General features: G+C 52.0%; 8 protein-coding genes across 8 annotated transcripts; 6 read left to right on the top strand and 2 right to left on the bottom strand.

The window, feature by feature from the left end:
• Positions 1–458: 458 nt before the first annotated feature.
• PpBr36_04155 (uncharacterized protein) lies at positions 459–4,657 on the bottom strand (the record flags this gene model as incomplete). Its single annotated transcript, XM_029891319.1, has 2 exons — positions 459–4,521; positions 4,650–4,657. 2 exons carry the CDS (start codon positions 4,655–4,657, stop codon positions 459–461), a joined length of 4,071 nt encoding a protein of 1,356 aa, XP_029749432.1.
• Positions 4,658–5,674: 1,017 nt separating this feature from the next.
• On the top strand, positions 5,675–6,211 carry PpBr36_04154 (uncharacterized protein; the record flags this gene model as incomplete). The annotated part of the gene is made up of 1 exon (XM_029891318.1): positions 5,675–6,211. One exon carries the CDS (start codon positions 5,675–5,677, stop codon positions 6,209–6,211), a length of 537 nt encoding a protein of 178 aa, XP_029749162.1.
• A 1,314-nt stretch (positions 6,212–7,525) lies between these two features.
• Positions 7,526–7,780, top strand: PpBr36_04153 (uncharacterized protein; the record flags this gene model as incomplete). The annotated part of the gene is made up of 2 exons (XM_029891317.1): positions 7,526–7,530; positions 7,594–7,780. 2 exons carry the CDS (start codon positions 7,526–7,528, stop codon positions 7,778–7,780), a joined length of 192 nt encoding a protein of 63 aa, XP_029749542.1.
• A 1,228-nt stretch (positions 7,781–9,008) lies between these two features.
• Positions 9,009–10,478, top strand: PpBr36_04152 (uncharacterized protein; the record flags this gene model as incomplete). The annotated part of the gene is made up of 1 exon (XM_029891316.1): positions 9,009–10,478. The coding sequence occupies one exon, from the start codon at positions 9,009–9,011 to the stop codon at positions 10,476–10,478; it is 1,470 nt and encodes a 489-aa protein (XP_029749174.1).
• A 1,135-nt stretch (positions 10,479–11,613) lies between these two features.
• On the top strand, positions 11,614–13,163 carry PpBr36_04151 (uncharacterized protein; the record flags this gene model as incomplete). Its single annotated transcript, XM_029891315.1, has 2 exons — positions 11,614–12,384; positions 12,474–13,163. 2 exons carry the CDS (start codon positions 11,614–11,616, stop codon positions 13,161–13,163), a joined length of 1,461 nt encoding a protein of 486 aa, XP_029749541.1.
• A 1,182-nt stretch (positions 13,164–14,345) lies between these two features.
• Positions 14,346–15,918, bottom strand: PpBr36_04150 (uncharacterized protein; the record flags this gene model as incomplete). The annotated part of the gene is made up of 4 exons (XM_029891314.1): positions 14,346–14,387; positions 14,446–14,907; positions 14,961–15,692; positions 15,775–15,918. The coding sequence occupies 4 exons, from the start codon at positions 15,916–15,918 to the stop codon at positions 14,346–14,348; spliced, it is 1,380 nt and encodes a 459-aa protein (XP_029749435.1).
• A 916-nt stretch (positions 15,919–16,834) lies between these two features.
• PpBr36_04149 (uncharacterized protein) lies at positions 16,835–19,494 on the top strand (the record flags this gene model as incomplete). Its single annotated transcript, XM_029891313.1, has 2 exons — positions 16,835–17,989; positions 18,082–19,494. 2 exons carry the CDS (start codon positions 16,835–16,837, stop codon positions 19,492–19,494), a joined length of 2,568 nt encoding a protein of 855 aa, XP_029749598.1.
• A 658-nt stretch (positions 19,495–20,152) lies between these two features.
• On the top strand, positions 20,153–21,820 carry PpBr36_04148 (uncharacterized protein; the record flags this gene model as incomplete). Its single annotated transcript, XM_029891312.1, has 1 exon — positions 20,153–21,820. The coding sequence occupies one exon, from the start codon at positions 20,153–20,155 to the stop codon at positions 21,818–21,820; it is 1,668 nt and encodes a 555-aa protein (XP_029750380.1).
• Positions 21,821–22,908: the final 1,088 nt, after the last annotated feature.

Here is a 22,908-nt window from a genome sequence, read left to right as displayed (position 1 = left end):
CAGGATTTGATCAACCTCCCCGCCGTGATCAGCGCGAGCAACTTGAAGCACCGACCGACATTTGGGCCATTTCTTCCGCATCGTCTCATCAAGCTCTGCTGGCTCGATTGGGAGCTTACGTATCTGGACCCGAGTCCCCCTCCCTCATCCGGAAAACGAAGGGTCCATGGTACCGTATTTGACCGGATTTTACCCGCTTCTATATGCGCTGCTGCTTTCTTTCCTCTTGTCGCAGTAGGATTGGCCCGTCTTGTCTGCAACATAAACAAACGCCGCCGTCAATGATTATATTTTGATGACTCTCGGAGCTCGTGTAGGAACCTTGACTGTCTTTGGGAGTACATCTACATGGAAACTTTTTCAGCCCTCTTTTCCGTCAATCTATGGATGATCTAATTGTACAAAGATGAATACGATGAAGTGAAACGTGTTTATAAAAGAGAAAAAAAAAAAAAGGTTTACAATCGCTCCTGCAGCGCTAAGCGAGTACGTTCACAAGTCAGCAAAACCACGACTCTGTCCACAACGTCTTTGAGTTCGGGAGTGTCAACCCATTGTGCTCCAGCCTTGGCAGACTTCCCGCTCTGCTGGAAGAGAAGCCTCCGGAAGGCGTCGTTGAGCACCGCGTCCATGTGCTCGCGGAACTGCACCAGCGTCTCGGCCGGCGTCCTCGATTGCGGATTGTTGTGGTCCGGGTGCCCGACCATGTATGCAAATCCAAACTTGTCACCGTCCGGGGTCCGCAGCGGGTGCTGCTGCACCACCGCATCGTCCGGCTCGGGCCGGAGGAGGGGCCCACCGAACAGCGCCAGCACCAGCGGGCTCTCGATGTGGGACACGTTCCAAGCGGCCGTCTTGTTGGATTGCGAGATCAAGCCGTTGTACATGAACGCCGAGTATTTTTCGAACTTTTCGTGGTCGCCAAAAATGACCGAGGAATTCTGCAGGTATACATTATGGTTGCCGGTGGCCGCCGCTTTGAGCGCCATGTACTTGCGCCTTTTGGCAGTCGTGATGGCCACGTTCGGGTAGAGACCCTTGACCAGCAGGGCCTTCAGCAACTGCTCATTGCCCGAGTTGACGTTGAGCTGAATGCCACCGACGCTAGAAAAGCGCCGCTCGTCCTCATCCCTCCTTGGGACCAGCCTGTGGCCGACGAGCACGTCCTCGATCTGCTCTGCGATCAGCTTCAGTTCCTTATATTTCCTAAAATTTAGATAATTCTTGTAAGCAAAACTGCTGCCCGTGCGTGGGTCTGATCGTTCCTGCTTCTGCAGCTGATTGTAGACGTTTAGTTGGGTAAGGTGATCGCTGTCCGCCACGACAAAATGCTTCTGAGCTTGCTTCGCCGCGACGCGGCCAACGGGTGGCAAGTCGAAAAGTGAAGTCCTTTCGGGGAGAGCCGACATTACTATCATGGGGCCCAAGCATCGGAACAACATCCCCAGGAGTATCATCTTTCCACGCGACGGGTCCAGAGGAATATGACAGAGAAGACGGCCAAGGCTGGTGATTCTTTCGTTTTCTGCCAGCGCATCCATGGCCTTGAGGGAGTCAACTGCCTCTTTCACGGCACTGGGGGAGGGGGGAGTGATTGAGGCGGCGAGGAAGTCACCAATGTTGCCTGCAAAGCCTAGGGCCTTTACGGACAGGCAGACGCTCGTCAAGTCCAACTTCAGCATGTCGGGCAAGCCAGCGTTTTCCATGCGCTGGCATCGCTGTTGCGAGTAGAGGGCGTAGTAATGGCCCTCCTGTGTGCGGCCCGCACGTCCTCGCCGCTGAATCACATCCGATTGGGTCTCCCATTCCGTAGCCAGGCTGGTGATGCGTGTTGACGGATCATATCTTTGCGCTCTGGTCTTTCCAGTGTCAACCACGTAGACGACGTCAGGTACTGTCACCGAGGTCTGCGCAATGTTGGAAGAAAGGATAACGCGGCGACAACCAGAAGGAACCTTCTCAAAGATCTCGTTCTGGTCGAGGCTCGGCATGGTCGAGTGCAGGAATTGGATCCTAAATTTGGAGGTGTCGTTGAAGTCGACACCCAAGAACCCCGCCGGGTTTCGCAGCGCATTGTTGACCGCAAGAATGTGCCTCAAACCCGGAAGGAAGACAAGGATGGCACCGGGTTTTCCTGATGAGGCAATATGAGCAATGGTTGCTGCCACCAAGTCGATGGGGACAAATGCAGCATGTCTTGCGGCCAAGAATTTGTCGACTATGTCCCATTCCGAAGATAACTCAATGTCGAGATATTCGGCAGTCTCCTTTCCGCCAGGTTCTTTTTGCAGCAACCGATCAAACTGCTCGCCGTGTTTTTTTCTCAGCATCGGGATCAGCCGATCAATATACGATGATGAGACAGGGAATGTGCGGCCGGAGACCGACAAGAGCGGGCAGATATCGCCTGCGTTTGGTATCCCCATCTGATCACGAGGAATACTGTCGACAAAGTATTCCTGAAATTGCTTCGGGTCACCGACAGAGGCGCTCATTAGGATGATCTTGGGTGCGCTCTTCCGCTTGGCTAGCCGCTCAGCAATCGACTTCTTCAAAACGGCCAACACTAAATCTAACTCCAGCGATCGCTCGTGCACTTCGTCGATCACTATGTGAGAGTACTTTTCCAAGATGTTTTCCACTCCACTTTCGAGCTTCTTCAAGAAAATACCGTTGGTCCAAAAGTTCACGGTACCACCCAGCTGGGTATCACGGCGGGTGTCAAACCGAACCTGATATCCAACAGAATTGCCTACTGGTTCGCCTCTCTCCGCTGCAACACGTTGGGCGACCCAGACAGCGGCAATGCGACGGGGTTGTAGGCACAGAATCCGCACTTCTGCCCCGCACCCTCTTTCGATAGCATCATCAAGAAGTATTTGTGGTACTTGAGTAGTTTTGCCGGACCCGGGGGCGCCAGTCACTATCATAAACTGACTACCTTTCACTAGTTTGAGCAATCGTTTGCGGCATCTGTGTATGGGTAGCTCTGCCCTCTGCGCCCTAATGTGTTCCAGACGGGAATCGACCTTGCATGCCTCTAAACGCATAGCTAAGCTTCTATTCAACTTGGCACGTGCGGATGGAAGGATCCATGATCTTTTACCGCCAACAGGCCCCTTGCCGTGCTCCTCCCCGTTGTTGTGTTCCACAACATTGGCGGGCAGACGCTGTACAACCAGTGATCGGGTGCTCCGGGGGATGGTCATGGTTTGCAAAGACGATGAATCGAGATGCATCTCCAGCAGTGGTATCATGTCTTGAGAGGGTTGCGCAGACTTGGGCTCTTCAGCAGCAGTTGACGTTTCGGCGGCTAGACTAAGGGCTGTTGCGTAAGATGCCAGAGCCTTGAGTTTTACAAGGCCACCAGAATGCATGACGACTGGCCCCACGGGTAGTCGATTACATAGAACTTGGGCGGCACGGAGTTCGTCTGTTTCACCCAATGGGTGCCATGTTGTGATCGTAACGTCAACGGGGAAGTAAAGGCCATGGCGTTGGCTCCGCTGCGCTTTCAAGAAAGTTTTGATAAAATGTTCAGCGTTTTCTGGTGTGCCGACGATGGAGAGCAGGCCATCATCAGGACTCGCAGGCTGCGTCTCGTCCAGAGCCTTGATCTTGTCCATGAAAATGTTCTCCGCCATATTCTTGGCGGCAAATGCACTCCTGGCCACGGCGTGTGCGCTTATACCCAAGCCCGTAGCCTCTATGATGAACTTGTGGCGCGGTGCCAACTTCCCATTACGTGGATTGTATAGGGTCACCGACGTCAGTTCAACAGTCGGGATGGACCCGCGTGCCGCTGCGCTGGTGTAGATATCGAATATATCGTACTTGGAGTGTTTTTCGTCGCACAGGTCCGCTTCAGTCAGGTTGGGATCGAGAATCCTGACTCTGTGCAGCCACACTGCCTGACGGCCAGACACCAAAAGGTCCAGCCAGGCAGCTCGTGTGGCGTCTAGGGCATTGGCACCATGTCCAACCCCTACAAGTTCTGAATCAGGCGTACGAGCCTGGATGGTCGATTGGAATATCTGATCCAATCCATCGGGCTGGACATTAGAGGATGAGATCTGAAGCCACCCTTTCGGATCGTTGTACGCGTGGTTGGCTAGAGGATCTAGTTGCGCAAATAAAAACGCTCCCTGCAATATGGATTCGATGTGTTTGTCGATGACAGCGCGGTCATGAGCAGCCAGTGCAGATAGAGGACCTTGTAGGTGTGGCACAAAGTACTCGAAGTCGCGGATGACACCATGCTTGATGTCTTTGGACGCGGCTTGTGGATTGTTGGCCAGGGGATTGTGTTGTCCATGTTCGTCAATAACAGCTGTTTGGAGTATTTTCATCCAGGTCGGTGTGGCGTCGGCTGCTTCTGTCTTTCCATCCTCATGCGAAGCGCTATCCTGATCAAGCTGGCCTGGATGCCGTGACTCTCCATCTTCACGAGTCTTGGGGTCTAGAAGTCCAGACCACTCGCCGGACTTGGAAAGTCCAACGTCTTCAACCTCACTAGGTAAACTACCAATCGAGTGAAATTGAGCGAAGTGACCGGAGTTTCTGTCAGGTTCTTGGAAGGAATAAATGTGTTTCTGTGGGCGATAGATGGTAACACATCTGGCTGCTAGCGGCCTATGTCTTAAGCTGACCGTAGCATGATGTCGGCCTACGGACAGAAGCCGGGCCAAGGCCGTCATGACGCGAGCACACAACGCAGTACGGCCAGGGCTCTAATGAGGCTCCGACTCTTGATAGTTGGCGCAAGGCCACCGAGCAAATGAGCTCAGATCAACAAAGATATCCGTATAGCCAATGGCTCGACTGTCGCCAAAGTTGTCGATGGCATCGTCACGTGTTTACCAAGCGCGTCGGGAAAATTTTGACACCAAGGGACAGGCCCAAGACACCCTAGCCAGTACGCCGTCACGTGCAGAATACCCCAGGTACATGGAACTGTCTATCACGTGAGGAGCGATGGAACCAACCAGGCCAAAGTTGCCTTGTACATTTTGGAATCAAGAAAACTAAGCGAAAAGAAAACGTCTGCGACTGAGTGTGATAAGATATACAATACAGAAATGCGATTTCCAAGGACGCTGTAAATTCCTCATGAGCTGTGGTGAAGACTCTGTACCGCTACTGCCAACACGATCCGACGCTATTGGTGCCACTACAGGTTCCACTCAAGGAAAAAGGGTCCAGCAGGCTACCGGTTCGTTGGCGTCAGACAAGAAAAATGCAGGGAGCGCAGTGGAGAAACTCAAGTGGCGATCTCTTCGATCGGCGTCATGCCGTCACCAAGCCTCATTCCAATAGTTCGTTGGTGTGCAGAATCATCATTATCTTCCCATACGTCCATTTATGAACAAGTCAGAATGAAGTCATGCGATTCTTGGCTGGCCTACCGAGCATGGCTGAGGAGCAATACCATAGTATGGCTCATTTTCCGCGGGGCATTCTTTTGACGAATTGGTTTGACCTTAAAAGGACAGCCAGCGAAGGTTGCTTGCTGGTTTTGCTGATTGTCTTTACGTCCTCATCAATCCTTTGCAGAAGTTGACCATCCACTCTGCCAAACACAATCCAAATCCTACAAACTCATACACACCCGAGAAGGAAAAAAAAAAAAAAAAAAAAAAAAAAAAAAAAACATACACAACTGTTATCGATCAAAATGTACGTCCCATTGGAGCAAGCACAAAATACTGCCACACTAGTCGCCCGGCAATACTACGGCAACAACCGATACCGCAACCGGCGGGTAATGCCCATCGGTGCCATCATCGGCTTGGTGATCGGCCTTGTCGCCATCTTCTTTTGCGTCTGCTTCGGCATCCTCCGCCGACGACGTCGCCGATCCGCTATGGTCGCCGGCGGCGCCACGGCCCCGAGTCACAAGTGGGGAGGCGGCTGGCGGAATAGCGTCAGCACCACCAACACCAACAATGGGTACTACTACAGCAACAGCGGTTACCCGCAATCGCAGCAGCCCCAGCAGCAGCAGCAGCAGCAGCAGCATCAACAGCCGATGAACCAGCAGAGCGATTATGATGCTGCACAGTCCGTGCCTCCTCCTCCCTACGCGCCGGGTTCAAAACCACCGCCAGCACACACTGCCAACCATCATACCGGTGGTGAGAATACCGATTACTACTCGGGAACCACGCCAGAAGTCAGTGGTATGCCGGCCCAGCAGGGTGGCAGGTGGTAAGGTGCAGTCGGGAAGGGAGAGACTAGCCCTTCAGGGATGGCTTCAGGGACGTCATCAAACATAATGTAATGTATCATAATGTACAAAAAATATCTGTTTAGTACTTTCCTTAGATACCCGAACAGTCAAAATTAGAGAAAGATTTCTTTTTTTTTTTTTTTTGCTACCTTATAAAATGTTCTTTTGCAGTCATCCCAGTGCATGCCGTCATTCCCCATGAACTCTTGGCCCAAGCAAACGAGTAAGTGACTATTCTTCATCAACGCATGCCACACTACAACCAAGGCTGAGCTGTAACTGGAAAACAGGCTTACTCTTTCTTCACAATATGATACTGCAATATGTTAGGCAGTGTTTTCTTGATCCTCCCGCCTCCCTAGTCATCACCGGCGGCGCCGAGAAACTAATCGACGCAGAGGGGACCAAGGGGATCCCGGAATGCATAGGGGCAGCTGAAAGCGAGCTGGAACTTACCAGAGATAAATTTTCCATTCTTTCGTCTGCAGGTGACAGGTTCTTGAAGCTCGCAAGTCAGGCCCTCGCAACAAGGACATGCCCGAGCCAGCGGCAGACAACACGAACCTATCCTGCGACTATTTTCCAGTCTCATTATGGCCCATTAACCGGTGTTGAGAAGGTATGTGACAAAGCTCACATAACAGAGCCAAAGAAAAGGCTACTTGATTTGATGGATTGATTTAATCAGAGTAACAACAAAAAAGGCTGCGAATTTGGTTAGAGTGGAACCTACATGAGCTTTTCGGGGACGCGCTGGCAACGTCATTCGCTTTGGGTTTATAAACCCTCCACACCAACTCCAGCTCTCGCTTCAGCGCTGTGATGCAAGAAGGGTCCTGCTAAGTCTGATTGCCGTCAATCCGCCAGCTAAGCGAACTGTGGGCATCTCTGCCATTGGCAAGCTTAGATTAAGTGGCGACGGTAAGCCGTCAAAATCGCCCGCAGGTGACAAGACTCCTGGCCACCCTCCAAAAGTGGAGCAACGTCATGATCATCAAAAGGTCGACATTTTCAACGTTGTCGCCGTCGAGCTTTTGCTGTTCTTGCATATCGTCGGGCGACACTGCCACGCTCGCCGCGAGACCGCTGACGGACGTTTGTAAAATTGCAGTGCTGCTAGTGGTTTTGTCTATAAATTAAGGCCCAGGCTTCCTCGGGCTTCCATTTTTCAAGATTCTCTGTTTTCATCAATCCTCTCCTCATAGCATGCACATAAGCAACAAACACAACTTTCTCAAACAAGCAACATTTTACAAAAACACACAATCTCCACCTACGGGAACATATCAAACAATCATGGCGTGAGTTTTCACATATAATTAAGCTAATTCCCAGCAGATTACTAACTATCACCTTGTGTACAGTCGTCGCTTTTCTCTTTCCAGCCTCTCGCCGGCCAAGAAGGCCGAGCACCGCGTCATGGCTGACCGACACCGAAGGTCCGTCGACACGACGGCCACATCCTCAACCATCGGGCACATGCCCGTAGTTGAGGCTTCACATCATCTGCCTCAGCCATCCTGGTCCAAGACGATAGCAACTCGGTCCTAGGCTAGCCAAGGGTTTATGCATTGCGGGGGATTGACCGGCTGCAAGCTGGACAGGCGAATCGGGGGGTTTTTTTTTTCTTTGTGAAATTTCTATCGCGCGCGAATACCCTCGTTTTGAAATTTACTAGTCGGTGTCATACCATATTGGCATTTTTCCTCGACATGACATGTCGTTTGAAAGCCAAACTGTTCAATGATAGATTTGTGGAACAGATCTGCAAGGATGGCTGCCATGCTGAGGTTTTGACGATCGAGGGTTGCATGTCATCCGATCACAAATCCAGTGCTCCTATCAGATTCTTTTAATATGTTTGTCTGGCTTAAGCCTCGTATTGGGTATTAAAGTGTGCCTATGAGAACATGAATGAAAATTCGCCTTCACTACCCGTTTCCTCCATGTTGCTTCAAACCCATACCATTGCATTGCAACCTAAATTTTCTAGACCTCGTCAGTATGTGAACCTCTGCGGATCCGTAGTCTCGTTTCAGAACATCCCCCCACCCCCCCGGGGAATACCCTCCACACCACAAACAACCCTGGCATCCCGGTTACTCGGCTGCGCGATCGCGACTGCTTGCTTAGCTATCACCACAGTTTTTCCAACATGCATGTGGTGAGTATCATCGCCATCGCAGCGGGCTTGAATTCATCTATGTCAATTTTCAGGCTTTTCAATATTGCGGATTAGTCGTTGACAACGTATAAATTCATGTTGTTTTTATTCAGAAGCCCTAAATTGGATGGGTAGGTTGCTGAAGTAAGGTTGCCGCTTGAGCCTTTAGCGGCCTGCCTCCCCTGGCTGTTAGTGTGGCTCCGCTGGTGGATGTTTAGGTGGCGTTCCCCACCCGGCACGTGTATTCACTGCATTAGCATCGTAGAATGGTAGGTAATTTTTTTTTCTTTCAGCAAATACGACGACGCACGTTTTACCTGGTCTCGTTTGGGTTGGTTGAAGAAGCCTGGCGTCTGACGCAAAATCGCCCGCAGTCAGGCTGTTGCTCGTAACATATGTAATGCCGGTAGCCTAAAGCGTTCTTTAATATCAACTCCGACTCAGCCTTTCGAAGTCAGGTAATCCGTGCGTCGATCCCCTGTATCGATCTTGCGACCCACTCGAGCTCTCGAAATTTAATACACGGGCAAACTTGCTCGCGTTGTCCGATACGAAGACAAAGGCAAGCAGCGACAATCAATCAATCGTTTAATCATTCAATCATTCAACAGTACCATGACGAGACCGCCGGGACGTCGTCGATTTCTAGGTTATGTACGAGAGGCTACAGAGTATGCGGCCTCTCCTTATCACCAGCCGAGAGCCCGAACAAAGCGCTCCAAGTTCCTGACAGGCGCAGAACGTACCAAGAGCTACTATGGGAACATTCTTAGCGACGAGGAAATCAGCCGAGCCGGCGCCGAATTAAGAATTTACCAGCGGAACAACACCCTGTCCCAGCTACTCGAACGCTACGGTGCCCTGATCGAGCATTACAAGTGGCTCAAGAGCGACTATGAAGTGGAGCGGGAGGCGAGGGAGCGGTACAAGCAGATAGCAAAGGGTCAGGACCGGAACCCCTTCGCCCTGGTGCTAATCGATGGCGACGGCTACGTCTTCAAGCAAAATGTGGAAAAAATCAACCCAGATGCCGGTCGAGTCTCTGCCCAGCTGCTCCACGACTGCGTCCGGGAGAGCCTTCGCCGAAAGGGACTGGAGCACTGCGCGATAATGGTGCGGATATACGCAAACGTGGGCGGCCTGTCAAAGATTCTCAGCAAGACTGGGGTGGCAGGCATGGAGACCCGTGCATTGTTGAGTCACTTTGTTGCAAACTTCAACAAGTCGTACGGTCTCTTCGACTTTGTCGATGCGGGCCCGCTAAAGGAGAACGCTGATTTTAAGGTCCGAGCCATGTTGAAGCTCCACGCCGAAAACCCCCAGTGCAAACACATATACTTTGCAGGCTGCCATGATGTCGGCTACATTTCAGAACTTACTTCCTTTGTCGGAAAGAAGGATCTCTTTACGCTGCTTAAAGCCCCTGGAATCTACTTTCATGATGAATATACAAAGTTAGATCTCGGAGTGGAAGAGCTCTATGACGTCTTCAGGCCTACGTTGCTCCAAATCCCCGAGCAATCTGCTTCTGTCCGGGGTGTGGCTGCTGGCGTATCTTTCTCCCAAACCGAAACCTCACCTATGGCTGAAGTCGCTTCAAAAATTGTAAAAGCGCCATGGCCAGATCAAAGTAAAAAAAGCACGACTTCCAACACTAGGAAACTAGCCTCTGCGCGTCAAAGAGCCAAAGAGCTCCCAAAATCACTTTCCGACTTCGTGGTCTGCAGAGATTACCTCAATGGATACTGTCGCTTTGGCGAAAGGTGCAGAAACTTGCACATAGACCTCCCATTAGACAGTACCGGCCAGGCAGAGTGGCCAGACCCGCCGAGTCACATTACCTCGCCCGAGGAGTTAAGGAACCTGCTAAACAAAGAAGATAGTCCCCCGGGCCACGTGGCCGTCAATGAGGCGGGCTCCCGTCTCGATCCTTACATGTCTCCGTCTAATGTGCAGGCGGTGGTCGAAGTCACCAAGTCGCAGGAAAGTAGAGTAAGCGAAGTTTTCCACCTGACGCCCAAAGGGGGGGACGATGACAAAAACAACCAGTCACGTGGTTCTTGCAGTGGCAGCACCAGCGAGTAAACGGTTGTTCTTACGTGCCGACCTACCGTCGAGGCAGTTCGCGGATCCCATCGATTGAGACTGCGGACGCGGGTACGAGCTTGGGAGGAGGAGTCGGCGTTTAAGTTGATTCCACCCAGCAACAGACATACGTTTCGGCAGATGCTTCATGGGTTGCGCCATCTGAAGCTTTTTATGCGAGTCAGATGGGTCCGCGGACTCAGTGCTGTAAAGATGACATATAGAGTTGGGGAACAAAGTTTATTACAGATATGTACAGTAGGTCTGTCTGATGGAAGTTTTAGAGAGGGATGGATCAGAAAATACGCTGCTGGTTCATGCTGGACACCCTCTGAAAAATGTAACGCCGTATTTCCCTGATTGGACCCTGGCATGGTGGGGATAGCCTGGGTTGCACACTAAAAGCCGCGCAACCTTTATTACGGTACTCTCTGCCCAAGGAATAGCTGAGCCGTGAGAAGCCACTAGAAACCTGTCTGGAAAGAGGGGTTGGATTGTTGGAGTTCATCGAGGGTTGATATTAGATGCTTGATGCTAAAAGGGGTAACCTGTTTGCAGTACACTAGAATCTATCGTTCTGTAGAATAATTCTTAGTTGAATAGGATCTCGATGTGTGCTTGGCCAAGTCACTAAATGATACTGCTATTTGTCAACCGGTGACGGCTACACTTGGTATTCGATATCGCTATCTTATGGGGTAAAACTGGTATGGATTATTACAGTACCCATAGTACAGTATAACCGAGCAATTGGCGGCTTCTTGTTTTTTTGTTTTTTTTTTTGGAATGGCATCGGGAGTGCGGGGAAGATTTGGAGTCCGACAGTTGACATTGGCTGAATCCCGCACACAACGTTTCAGCTACAGCACCTCGATGGCACTATTCGTGACGTCAGGGACTTGTAAACTCAGCCCAGAGTACGAACGCAGGCTCCCCATATGATGTGGCACCCGCGCAATGCGGTACATCCGAATGTTCCGAAGCCCCTGTTGAAAAGAAACGGAGAAGTTAGCTTTAAGAATATACTTGGTCTACTGAATTGCCTTTTTACCATTTTTCACCCCGTCTACAACTCTAAAGAGCTCCGGCTTGAGAGCATCAAACCAAAGCCTCGGATTTTGCAGTCAATCCAACAATGAGATACGGAAATATTATCTTGCCCCTGGCGGGCCTGGCGTCCTCCTTCGTCATTCCCGACACGGAGCTTTTTAGCCATTTGGTTCCGGAGCAATCCCAGCAGCGCCCTACTCCAGCGGCCCCACTCGAGCAGCACTTCTCGATCGAGCATTCCGCCGACAAGGTCGTCGCCTGGTGGGACAGCGTCCTCGAGCACCTGCCGAGCCGGGAGTCGCTCCTGTATGCCGCCGGCGACGCAATTGATTTCGTCTCGCAGGGCATCGAGAATGGCAAACAGACGCTCAGCCACGTGCTCGACGACGAGCTGCGGCTGTTCTCTTCCGAGACGGAAAGCGACGACAGCGAGGCCGACCGCCCGCGCCGCGGCCACAAGCCCCACAGGTCCAACGAGAGCATCTACGAGCTCGTTAAGAAGAGCAAGTACACTACCAAGTTTTCAAAGCTCATTGAGGACTTTCCCGACGTCGTGGAGCTTCTCAAGAGCACTGACAGTGGGAACCTGACCTTGTTTGTCCCAACCGACAAGGCGTTTGAGAGAATCCCCGACCATGGAAAGGACAAGCAGCCACCCAAGGATGTCGTCGAGGCCTTGCTCAAGTACCACGTTGGCATTGGCCTTTACCCGGCTGGCCGTATCCTGCACACGCACACCATCCCGACCGCGTACAAGGAGTCGTGGCTCGGCGGTCACCACCAGCGCCTTCGTGCTCGCGTCGGCCTTGGCGGCGTGAGGATCAACTTTTTCAGCAAGGTCGTGGGAGCCAACTTTGTAAGTTCGCCTCTTGACAATGCTTAATCCAATTTCCACCTACGATGTCCCCCAATAGAAGCTAACAAACACTCCTCCAAACCTACCAGTTCGCCAAGAACGGCGTCATCCACGCCGTCGACCACCTCCTCGTCCCACCTCCCATGGTCGGACGCATCATCTCGCTCGTCCCTCAACAGTTCTCCACCCTGCTGCTGGCGTACGAAAAGACCGACTTTGTCAACTACATCCACAAGGTGCCCATGGCCGGCGGGACCGTCTTTGCCCCCTCGAACCGCGCCTTTGAACGTCTCGGACCTCGCGCCAACGCCTTCCTCTTCAACACCGAGACGGGCATCAAGTACCTGAAGGCGATACTCAAGTACCACATCGTCGTCAACCAGACCCTGTACAGCGACGCGTTTTACGGGCCTGAGCATCGCGAAAACGGCCCGAGCTTCGGGGACGAGGAAGACGACCTGGTCGCCGAGGGTGAATCGCACTACCACATCGACCTCCCTACCCTCCTGGACGACAAGAACGTCGCCGTCGACATCGGCCGTTGGGGCGGCTGGTACCGCGTCAAGGTCAACGGCTACATCCCCGTGACCGTGCAGGACGTGCCCGCCCGCAACGGCGTCATCCAGGTCGTTGGCCGCGTGCTGATCCCGCCCCACAAGCACGGCAAGGTTGGTGGTGACAGGGTTGTTGATGGTGAGATCGACGTGGAGGAGCTCAAGGAGAGGCTCAAGGGTTACGTCGAGGCCGACGAGGAGGGGGAGAACATGGGTGAGTTGTGAGTAGGAAATTTTGTCTTGGGACGGTAACATAGCCCCGGTGCCTAGCAGGCAGCGACTGGATGCTATGCGGTGTGTATGCTAGCAGGAAAAGAGCAAGAACAGAACCACGAATTGAGATCGATCAAATGAAAGCCCTGTTGATACGTTGACGTGAAATCACATGTGCGATATGATCCGCATGGTTCTCTAAGTCGAGACACTTTGCTGGCATGTTTGTCCAGACAAGGCAAAGAATGGAGCTAAGATGCCTCAAAAACAAGAAAAGGTCGTTTTGGTGGATGACTTGGTCAGGTGTCCAATCTAACGATGGCAAACCCATTTGATCAATTCAAGGAGCAGAATCTTTTTTTTTTTTTTTTCTTTCTATTCTCTTCGAAAATAAAAAGGCAACATCAATGGCGTCGGCTCTATGGGATGAGATGCTGTTGAAATTCATAGGTTATGCCCCTCTTCTCGACCGCTGATTTGTGTACCTCTGTATTTTTTCCAGTGGTCCTGAACACCTTTGTTAAGTTCTCCACAGCAATTATTTTTCGATGCTCTAGACTAAAAGAGCGCAGACCTACGCACCTATTTGCATTGGCTTTGGGGGCTTGTCAAAGATGCTAAAGTACTCCTCTGTAGCCCAAGAAGACTAAGAAAAAAAAAAGAAAAAAAAGAGGCAAACGGCGGGTGAAAAATATAGTGCGATGATATTCGTTGATTTGAATCACCACCTGGATACGTACCTATTTGTACAGTACACTTCGTACCAAACTAGAGTCTCGACTGTCGAGTCATTGATCCCATAATCTGCCGTTGTCAAATGGTTCGGTAATGAGTGCGAAACACGTCCGCCACCTCTTCCCAAAGCCTACTGCGTTATCGTTGGACCCTGCTGGTTCTAGCATGTGGTTCGGCTAATGTTTTAGCCCAATCTGCAAAAGGCTTGGGTTTACTTGCGGTTCCTTGCGTCGACTCAGTTTTAGCCCATATATGTTTGTTCTAGGAAGAAGGGTTCATCTATGTTTTTGTCCAAGATCTGAGAAAAGAGTTTGGTCATAGCCGTGTACAAGCTGCCCTATTTCCATCAGTACATGATGCTGACACAAGCGATATGAAGCAAGCATTAGATTTTCATCCCCACTCCGATACAAAGGAAACAAGACGGCTGGTCTAAAGATTTACCGAACGAGGCGCCGACTACCTCCTCATCGGCAAGGCCGAGTCCAAACATGACAGAACCTATCAATTGTTAGTACCTTATTGGAATCCACGAGGATCGAAGGGGATTGCCACTTACATCAGCACCAACGATGCCCTGGTTCGCAAGGTATCTACCCATTCCCCGGATGAGCTCAATTTGTTCGTCAGGCGTCAAGCCCGTGATAGCGTCCTCCATTATTCCCCCTAGGCCCATCTTGTGCGTCGCGATAAAGGTGTGGTAGTAAACATAGGTGAAGAAGCCCATCGTAAATTGGCAATCCATGCGGTCAGTCATACCGCCGTGACCAGGGATTGAGTCGCCAAAATCCTTGATCTTGAAAGTCCGCTTGAGACCCGAGGCGAAGAAACCACCAAACGGCGCGATGAGCGACGCGAATGTGGACAGAACCAGGGTGTGCAGCTGGACAGGAGCCATAGTAATGCTGAGCTTGCCAAAATCGCGCGGCAGGAAGACGAAGTCGGGCATCGTCCACGTTCTCGGGAGGAAGGCCGGGTTCGGGTCACAGGAAAGGCCGGTGAAGATATTTGCTCCCAGATCCTGAAGGAGTGTTAGCAAAGGACTGACGGGGAGACTGAGAATGGAGAACTTACATTGACAGGGCAGATAAAGTACTTGCTGCGCGTGAGGAAGTGGGTGAGAATTATACCAAATAGTACAGTCATGACCCATGCGCCAACAAAACCCTCAACCGTCTTCTTGGGCGACAGCTTGATGAGCTGGGTGCGCCCAAAGGTAATACCGCAAATATAGGCCCAGATGTCGTTGGTAATCACCAGCGCAGCAGGGAGGAAGAACCAAATCATGCCCTCGAAGATGTTGTTCATGACGAAATGTGCTTGCACGACAATCAGGTACAGTGCCATGTGCGTCCAGGCAAAGTTGGTGAACTGGAACTTGTAGTGCCCAGCCTGCAAGGACATGACGAAGAAGACAAAGCCAAAGACGTATAGAATAAAGCTGATGAAGCGGTGGTGGGTGGCCAGAGGGAGCAAAACTTTGTCGACAAGCACGATGTGCTTAAAGTAGTAGATGACGCTCTCGCCGTAAAGGAAGTACATGGTCGATGCGAGCCAGTACCAGTTCAGGCTTTTGGCCGAGCTCAGGGATCGGGCCTTGCTGGGAACATTGGCGATGGCGATAACCTCTTTGAAGGAGATGATCTGAATGGCGGTAATGATCAGGATGATGTAGATGTGCCCCATGAAGAGAGCGCCGAAGAAGATGGCGATCATGACAAACGTCCATAGTGTCCGCGTGATAAAGTTGGCCTTCTTCTTTTCGTAGTCTGCCACTGCCTGGTCTTGGGGTGTTGCCGGGGGTGCCTGAGAGGTGGTTAGCTACAATCAGCGCTCATTCAAATCGCGAAACCATGCCGGGTAGCCCTTGCCGCGCCTGAACTCGTACCTCTTGTATGTTGTTGAGAGTGGTGGTTGATCGCATCTTTGTCGGCGACCCATCTTCGCTCGCCTCCGAAAAGCTAGACCGGCGCCCGTCGGAGAGGCCGTTTTTACGATGGGGGAAACTTACCCCTCTGCGCGGCTTCGTCATGATCGCGTTTTGGTTGGGTTGCAGGCTGGTATTATCGAGTGGTCGGCGGGAAAGTGAGGCTTCTGACCTTTGTGCTGAAGGTGCAAAGTAATTATGTGTTTGAATGTTTTGCGCGGGTGCAGGCAGTCCGGTCCGATGACGTGCCAGTAGTTCAGCAGGTTCTCACGCAGGCAAAGCTGTGTGCTGCGATTTGCTGGAGCTGCAGGTGAGCTTAGCTTAGCCACGAGTCGTCGACTGATGGTGCGGCCAGTGGGATCGAAATTTTGGTCCGGGCTTTCTTTGATGGCTGGTCGCCTTTGTTTCTCGTGGCCAGCAAAATAGAGTATTGTCAAGTAGCCCGCTGTCAAAGGTATTGTATGTAGCCAGGCCGGCTCCTTTTTTTTTCTCCCTCGAGGATGCAGTGCGCGATCTCTCGACAATCCTCAAATGTGGGCACGTCCTCGTCAGTGCGGTTTCCGGGTTTGCTTGCATTGATTTCCAATTTGGCCCCCGTCGACGTCAATTTTGTGGCTTGACCAGGGGGAGCCGGCCACCGCGGATGCAACCTGGTGTTCTTGCTGATGTTTTAGCTACCTGCCAAGCTGGTCAGCGAGTCGCGTGGCTTCACCTTTGTTGGGCTGTGGCTGAGCCATTACTGAAGTATTACATATGTGAGAAGTGATGACGACACCCTTGTCACATGCAAAAAATTACAGGGTCTATCAGGTGGGGAAAGGAGGCTTCACGGCCCCACCCGGTCCAACGATTATTCTTGAAAATTTGGGTGAGCTCCGGAACAAACTCCCTGCCATGCGCGTTTCGACGCGTCTAGCGGCTTGTGGCGGGGCACAAACAGACAGAAGTCGATTCGACGTCACATACGGCTGGCTACCAATGGCTACTGTCCCACCGAGTAACAAGACAACTAGCGGCGGCGATGGATGACTTTTCCGATGATGGCTTTGACGACTTGCCCGATAATGCTCTCGAGGAGCTGGAGAACACAGCCATTCAGTTCACACAAGCTCAGACGCAGATCCAACAACCTAGCCAGCACAGGGAGGTTTTTAATTTAGACTTTGAGGATGATGACCTTGACGACACAGTAGTTTTTGACGAGCTTGCCCGACATCCCGCTAAGCCGCCTCAACTGCCACAAGGCCGCGTTGCTCCTGCTGTTGCCCAGTCTCGGCAACAGTGGAATGCTGTCCCTGTGGCGCATTCACGCACTGCTCTTTCGAACCGTCCCAGGTATCCGAATTCCTCACAGACTGGTGCGGCACCTCACGGCCAACAGGGACCTTCTACCAGCAGCCGACCTACTGCCACATTTCAACGACCTCCTTCCCGTGCTGTTCCCCCTCCACGTCCCGCACATCCAAATGCCGGCCGGCATCAACAACATGCCGGATTCACAGGCCAGCCAAGTCAGTTCACGGCGCCCCAACCGACTGGCGGAGCTCCAAACGAGATCATCGCTGCGCTTCAAGCTCGCGTGAACGCATTGCAGAAGGACCTCACGACTACCAAGGGAGAGTCGGCGCTGCTGCGGAACAAACTCCAGAATGCCCAGGCTGCGCATGAGGCCGATTTGCAGCGGCTGCGCAAGCTGAACGCTGAGCAGCTTGCCAAGCAAGAGCGTATAGCCGAACAGGCTTTGGCGGCGGAGAAGACGGCAGCAACAGAGCTTCAATTTGTCCAGCAGGACCTGAAAGATGGGAACAGGCATAGGAAAGGGAGGAAGTCCGATAAAGAAAAGGACGGTAACCGTGATGCCGGATCAACACCCCCGAAAAAGGGTGCTGGTGCCCGCACCAATTGGGGCATGGCAGATGGTTTCGACGATATGGAGCTTGTGCCCAGCCCAAGTAAGGGGGCAGCCCGTCGGTCCAGGGACCCTGTCGCTATCCAGCCGCCAATATTATCCCAGGTTGAAAGGACACCAACAAAAGGCAAGCGGAAACGACCAGCGGTAGACAGTCCACTGCTCGAACTAGAGACAGATGATGTTGTCATGTTGGATGGGCAGCCACCTGTTAACGGCCGATCTGCTGATCCTCTCAACTCCCGGCTCACAGCGCTTCCATTTGATGTATGTCCGCTGCTCTACTCATACAGACAGACCTCAACTGAGAAAAACGTAACTCGCGCAGTCCTGGAAACTAACAAATTTGCTTTGTTTAGTTCCTAACACTTGTACTAGATCATGGTGCTGTCCACGGTCAACCCTTGACCTTTGATCTGTTTGCGCGGTATTCGTTCCCATCCGACCAGTCTCAGACGTTTGCATCTCTGATTTTTTCAAAGCTTTCCTTGCTGGGAAATCCTCTCGAACCCGTTCGCCTTCTCATTGACTTTGCCCATCTGCTCATAGAGCTATGGTCTCAGTGCTTACATGAAAAGTACTATGAGGCTATATATGACCTCGTGGCGCTTCTCTCGTTCATGCTGCAGCTACAGACGACGTCTGTTGCGCCCCACATCATATCCTACCTCTTACCTATTGCACAAGCAACCATACACCTACTTGCAATTCCTCTTTTCGAGAGCCCAGATGGAGATTTATCTAATAGTCAGGATCCTGCCATTGAACGATTGCTTGTGAACATTGATACCACCAGCGTCCTCGGCGTAATGTACCTCGCAGCCCTGGGATGCCTTACTCCTTCGCCGAAAGACTCGATAAACCCTCAGTCGCTGTCTGAAAGCCCCAGACCGTCTTTTATACAACAATACTGGAGCATGATCCAACCCGAGTTCGTTCTCACCATGTTGTCTCCGAAACAAAAGCCCGAAGATCTTCTCGGCATGCTCGTTCTACTCCGCACATCATCCTTGTCAACGTCCGTAGGCCCGCTCACTGACGAACCAAGCAAGAACGTCGACGTCGTGGCGCCAGTGCTCATTGACCGCATCAGTTACTTTCTCGCCGAACCTCCTGCCAGATGGGCGCCAGCACGCAGTCGACGGCAGTGCGAGGCGAGGCTGGCTGCACTGGAAACCCTTGTCAGCTTTTCACGCAGTTCGTTTGGGCTTGCCAAACTAGTCCAGAGCAACAATGCCATCCCAAGACTCGTTGCTGCGCTGAGCGGGGCTATTGACCAACTGTACGACATGGATATCCCTAGTGCCATCCCAAAGCTCGGGGATGTGGACGTACACATGGACGTATCCATGGACAAGAGACCATCGCAGGTTGATCCGGACGCCACACAAGATCGAGGGCCTCCTCAGTCTACACCAGTTGACTCTACGTTGTCAGATACGAAGGAAGAGGACGAAAACCGAGGCGAGGTAAAACCTCCCGCTGCCTTGTTGCATGTGCTCATCGCATCGGCCGTTTCGTTGCTTCACAGACTCGTCATGACGGCGGCGACAGTGGACGAGAATGTGGCATCGAAATTGGCGGCGTCTCACGGCGGAGCTCAGCGGTACCTGCTCACGCTGGCGCGGCTCAACTTTGCAGAGGAGGACCTGGTGCTCGAGGCTGGAATCAGTGCCGAGACGGCGGAGCTGGCAAACGAGCTACTGGAGCTTGCCGTGACGCCGGATGAGGGTGAGGGTGTGAGGGATGTTTTTGAGTTTGGTGAGGGTTAGTGTATGTGCAGAGAAACCTTGTTTTTTTTTTTCTTTTTTTTTCTTCGGTGGCCAAACATGTGGGTGGCGACTGAAGGGACCTTGTTGTCAACTGTTAGCTGGTGCTGCCTTATAACTTGGGCGCCATGTGCTCCCGAGTAATTTCTGGGGATTGTGTGTTTACAAGGCACACACAAAATGGGGTAATCCAAGTTGAAAGCCGCTCAATTAAGCGAACCTGCCAACAACTTCTTGCTGTTCGCTACCAGCTTCACCTACGCGCCTGCCCACGTACGCCGGCGATCTGGAAGCTTTAAAATACCCACCACGTATCACCGCGAGGCCCTGTCCCCCTTTCAGCATGATACCCAATTCTCTGGAGGCACTGCCTCCAGAACTTATGGACTTCATTATTGCAGATCTTAGGTTGGCCGACCTTTCACGGCTGAGTCGCTGTAGCAAGCTATTGCGACTGCGTCTTCTCCATATGGTTATTAATGACAACAATTTACACAGGGCAATGAAATGGGGATGTATGTATGGCTCTTTGCCTGTGGTCCAGCTGGCGCTGAGGTACGGTGCCGATATCTCCACTCTTCCAGTTACAAGCGGAATTCCTGGAGTAGAGCCGTACCCTGTCGGGTCTTTTCTTGGAACGCCCTTGGTATCGAAGGAAAAGATGTCTACGCTCGACTTGGCCGCTGGGTGTCAGCGCTCGGGTGTTTTCCGGTACCTCATTCGCGCCGGGGCCAAACTCGACGATCCGGACTTGGTATTCGAGACATGGTGTAGGCTGCCGGCAAATATGACGCAAGAAGCCGCTACGTCGCGGGATATGCTGGTTACTTACCTCGATCATCCCCATCACCCAGGCGCCACGCACAAGCTTTACTTTCTTTTGCTCGCGCGGGTCGTCAAGAGGTGTACAACTTCGCCTGACCAGTATTGGTGGAAGGTCATGGAGCGCCTTGTGAATTCGTCGTACGTCCGTAGGGACTACGCAGCATTGTCGCTTGCAGTAGCAGTCGAAGGAAGATGTGTACGGTTGGTCAAGTTTTTGCTCGAAAAAGACGCCGAAGTTCACGGGACCGTCGCCCTGAGGGATCTTCTGAAGGATGAAGTCCAACTCCGGGATAGCGATATTCTGGTGCCAGTTTTCAAGGCCACACTTGCCATGGCACGAAGCAGGGACCCTGATCTGACCAAGGAGATCGAGATCATGGACCTGCTCCTTCGTTACGGCGCCAAAATCAACACATGGATGCCATGTTATTCGGTACACCATGGATACAAGCGGAGAATAACAAGAGCAACGCCATTATTAATATTTTTGCGCGCCATCGAAGAACGGGGCGAGCCCCTTCAGAATACACCCGGCATCAAGAAAGCTGTAGACTACCTCTTGGAGAAAGGCGCCAGCTGCGTAGCGCTGGCCTCTCCGGGCCCTCTGAGTGTCGAGCAGGAGGGTCTCGATGAAACATCCCGACGATTGAGCCGCATGATATCTGGGACAGCCGACATGACGGATCCGCCATTCCCCGATGCGGCAGAAACCATTTTGTTCGAGCGGCTCATGAAAGATCGGCGCTTTCTCGCCGATCCAGCGTACGCATATGTCATCAAGTCCATTGTCGGCCGTTACTCGTTCGACGACATTGAGTACCTATCAAAGATCCTCGCGGCTGCCGACCTTCCCGAAGATACGGATCCCGTGGTTCGTGAGCATTGCTTGGAGGCATGGGGGTCCATCCTGGACGCGGTGTTTGGCGGAAAGACGGCGAAGGAGCTCAACCGGCTGCTTTACTTTTACGCATTGTTGAAAGCGACCTGCTGCCTATGGCCACGGAGGCGAGGGCCGCGCGTGGTCTATCACGTCCCCACCTGTCACCTTGCTCCTGGCCTTTTGGCCAAGGCAACAATCTCCCGCTTGGCGTCGACTCCCGGCGTGGACATAAACGCGAGGCTCTACCGCGACGGACCCACGCTCCTTGTGCTTGTCGAGCAGTGGGCGAGCACCTCGATAGACTGTTGGCATTCGCGAGGCAGGGTTTGCGATTTCTACACCGAAAGTTGGATCCCCGGACACTGCGAATGCCTCGATTTGGCGGAACGTGCCGACAACCTAAAGACCAAGAAGGAGTTTCTCGACTTTCTCACCAAGGAATGCAATGCCAAACTGAAGACGGACCAGGCTCGCACGCCGGAGCACCTGGAGACAGGGCCTAAAGACGGCACGGGCGAGGAGAAGGTGCTCTTTGGAGAGGAAGATGGCTCTCGAATGCGTGACGAGCTACAGGCGTTCTTGGAGGCGCACCCAAGTTGGAGCGATACGAAAGCAAGCGGCTAATCGCAAGCTTCTCCAGAGGTTCCACAAGACGGCGTTTGAACGAATGGGTAAGAGGATTCGGCTACGGGAACAAAACTTGACTGCACCGTGCACTTGGTTCAATACAATGCAGCCAAGGACAGCGTGACACGTATGACACGTAGCTAACAAAATGCTCTGAATTTGTGATCGGGGGGGAGGCCGCAGGTTAAATAATACGACACGACCTGTGAGTTTTTTATGCTTGCATTTTGTTGAAAGGAGATTGCTACCGGAACTAGTCTTTTGATTTTGAGGTTTTAATAGTTATGGATAGTTATGGAAAAAGGTTGTTTGTCACCTAGACGGGTCATGGTTCAGGTTCATCAGTGATGCATCCTATTCTCCTGTTCAGCTTCCAACTCTGCTGGCAGTATTTGGGACACCGTGTCTAGCCCCTCATTCTTTCTCTTGACTATGCTATCGTAACACCCAAGATTGGGTTCCTTCCTTTCAAGGGATTAACCCCCGGGCTGTTACCGGTGGTGCACCAGTAACGCCTTGTACGTCGTGTCCTTCACCTTCATAGCTTTTGCCGTTTCAAAACCTCGATCCGATCCGTCCCATGCCCAAAATGCGCTACTAGGGGGATTACTTTCACGAGTTCCCAAAGTATTTATCAACACTAATGGCTCTACTGTGCTCTCCAGCGTAGAATGTAAACATCCCTTGACGGGAAACGGGATTACATCATGACGGCCATGCTGAACTGATCCATATATTCTAAGCGTGCAAGTTCCGCGAGTGTTTTAATTCCAAGGCTTTTGGTACTATCACTGAGAAAGTGCTGCCGAGTTTATTATTACTTGGATCAGACGCAATTGTCCGGGCTTATTTGTCAACAAATGGAAATGGATATGCATTATATATTATACCCGGGCCGGCCAGATCAGGGCCCAACCGGTAGCTGAAAGTTGACACAAAAGAAAAGAAGTAAGACAGCACATGCCACAGCGTGGCGGTGTCGTTTATACATGAGATATCCATTACACATAACCAAGCACATGATTCTCACAACTTTTCCCTCCCTACTCCTTTTTCCCTCGCTTTCTCATTAAACACGTCTTCCC

The sequence above is a fragment of the Pyricularia pennisetigena genome, chromosome 6 (assembly GCF_004337985.1).
Source record: "Pyricularia pennisetigena strain Br36 chromosome 6, whole genome shotgun sequence".
NCBI lineage: Eukaryota > Fungi > Ascomycota > Sordariomycetes > Magnaporthales > Pyriculariaceae > Pyricularia > Pyricularia pennisetigena.
This window is presented reverse-complemented; position numbering and strand designations above follow the sequence as displayed.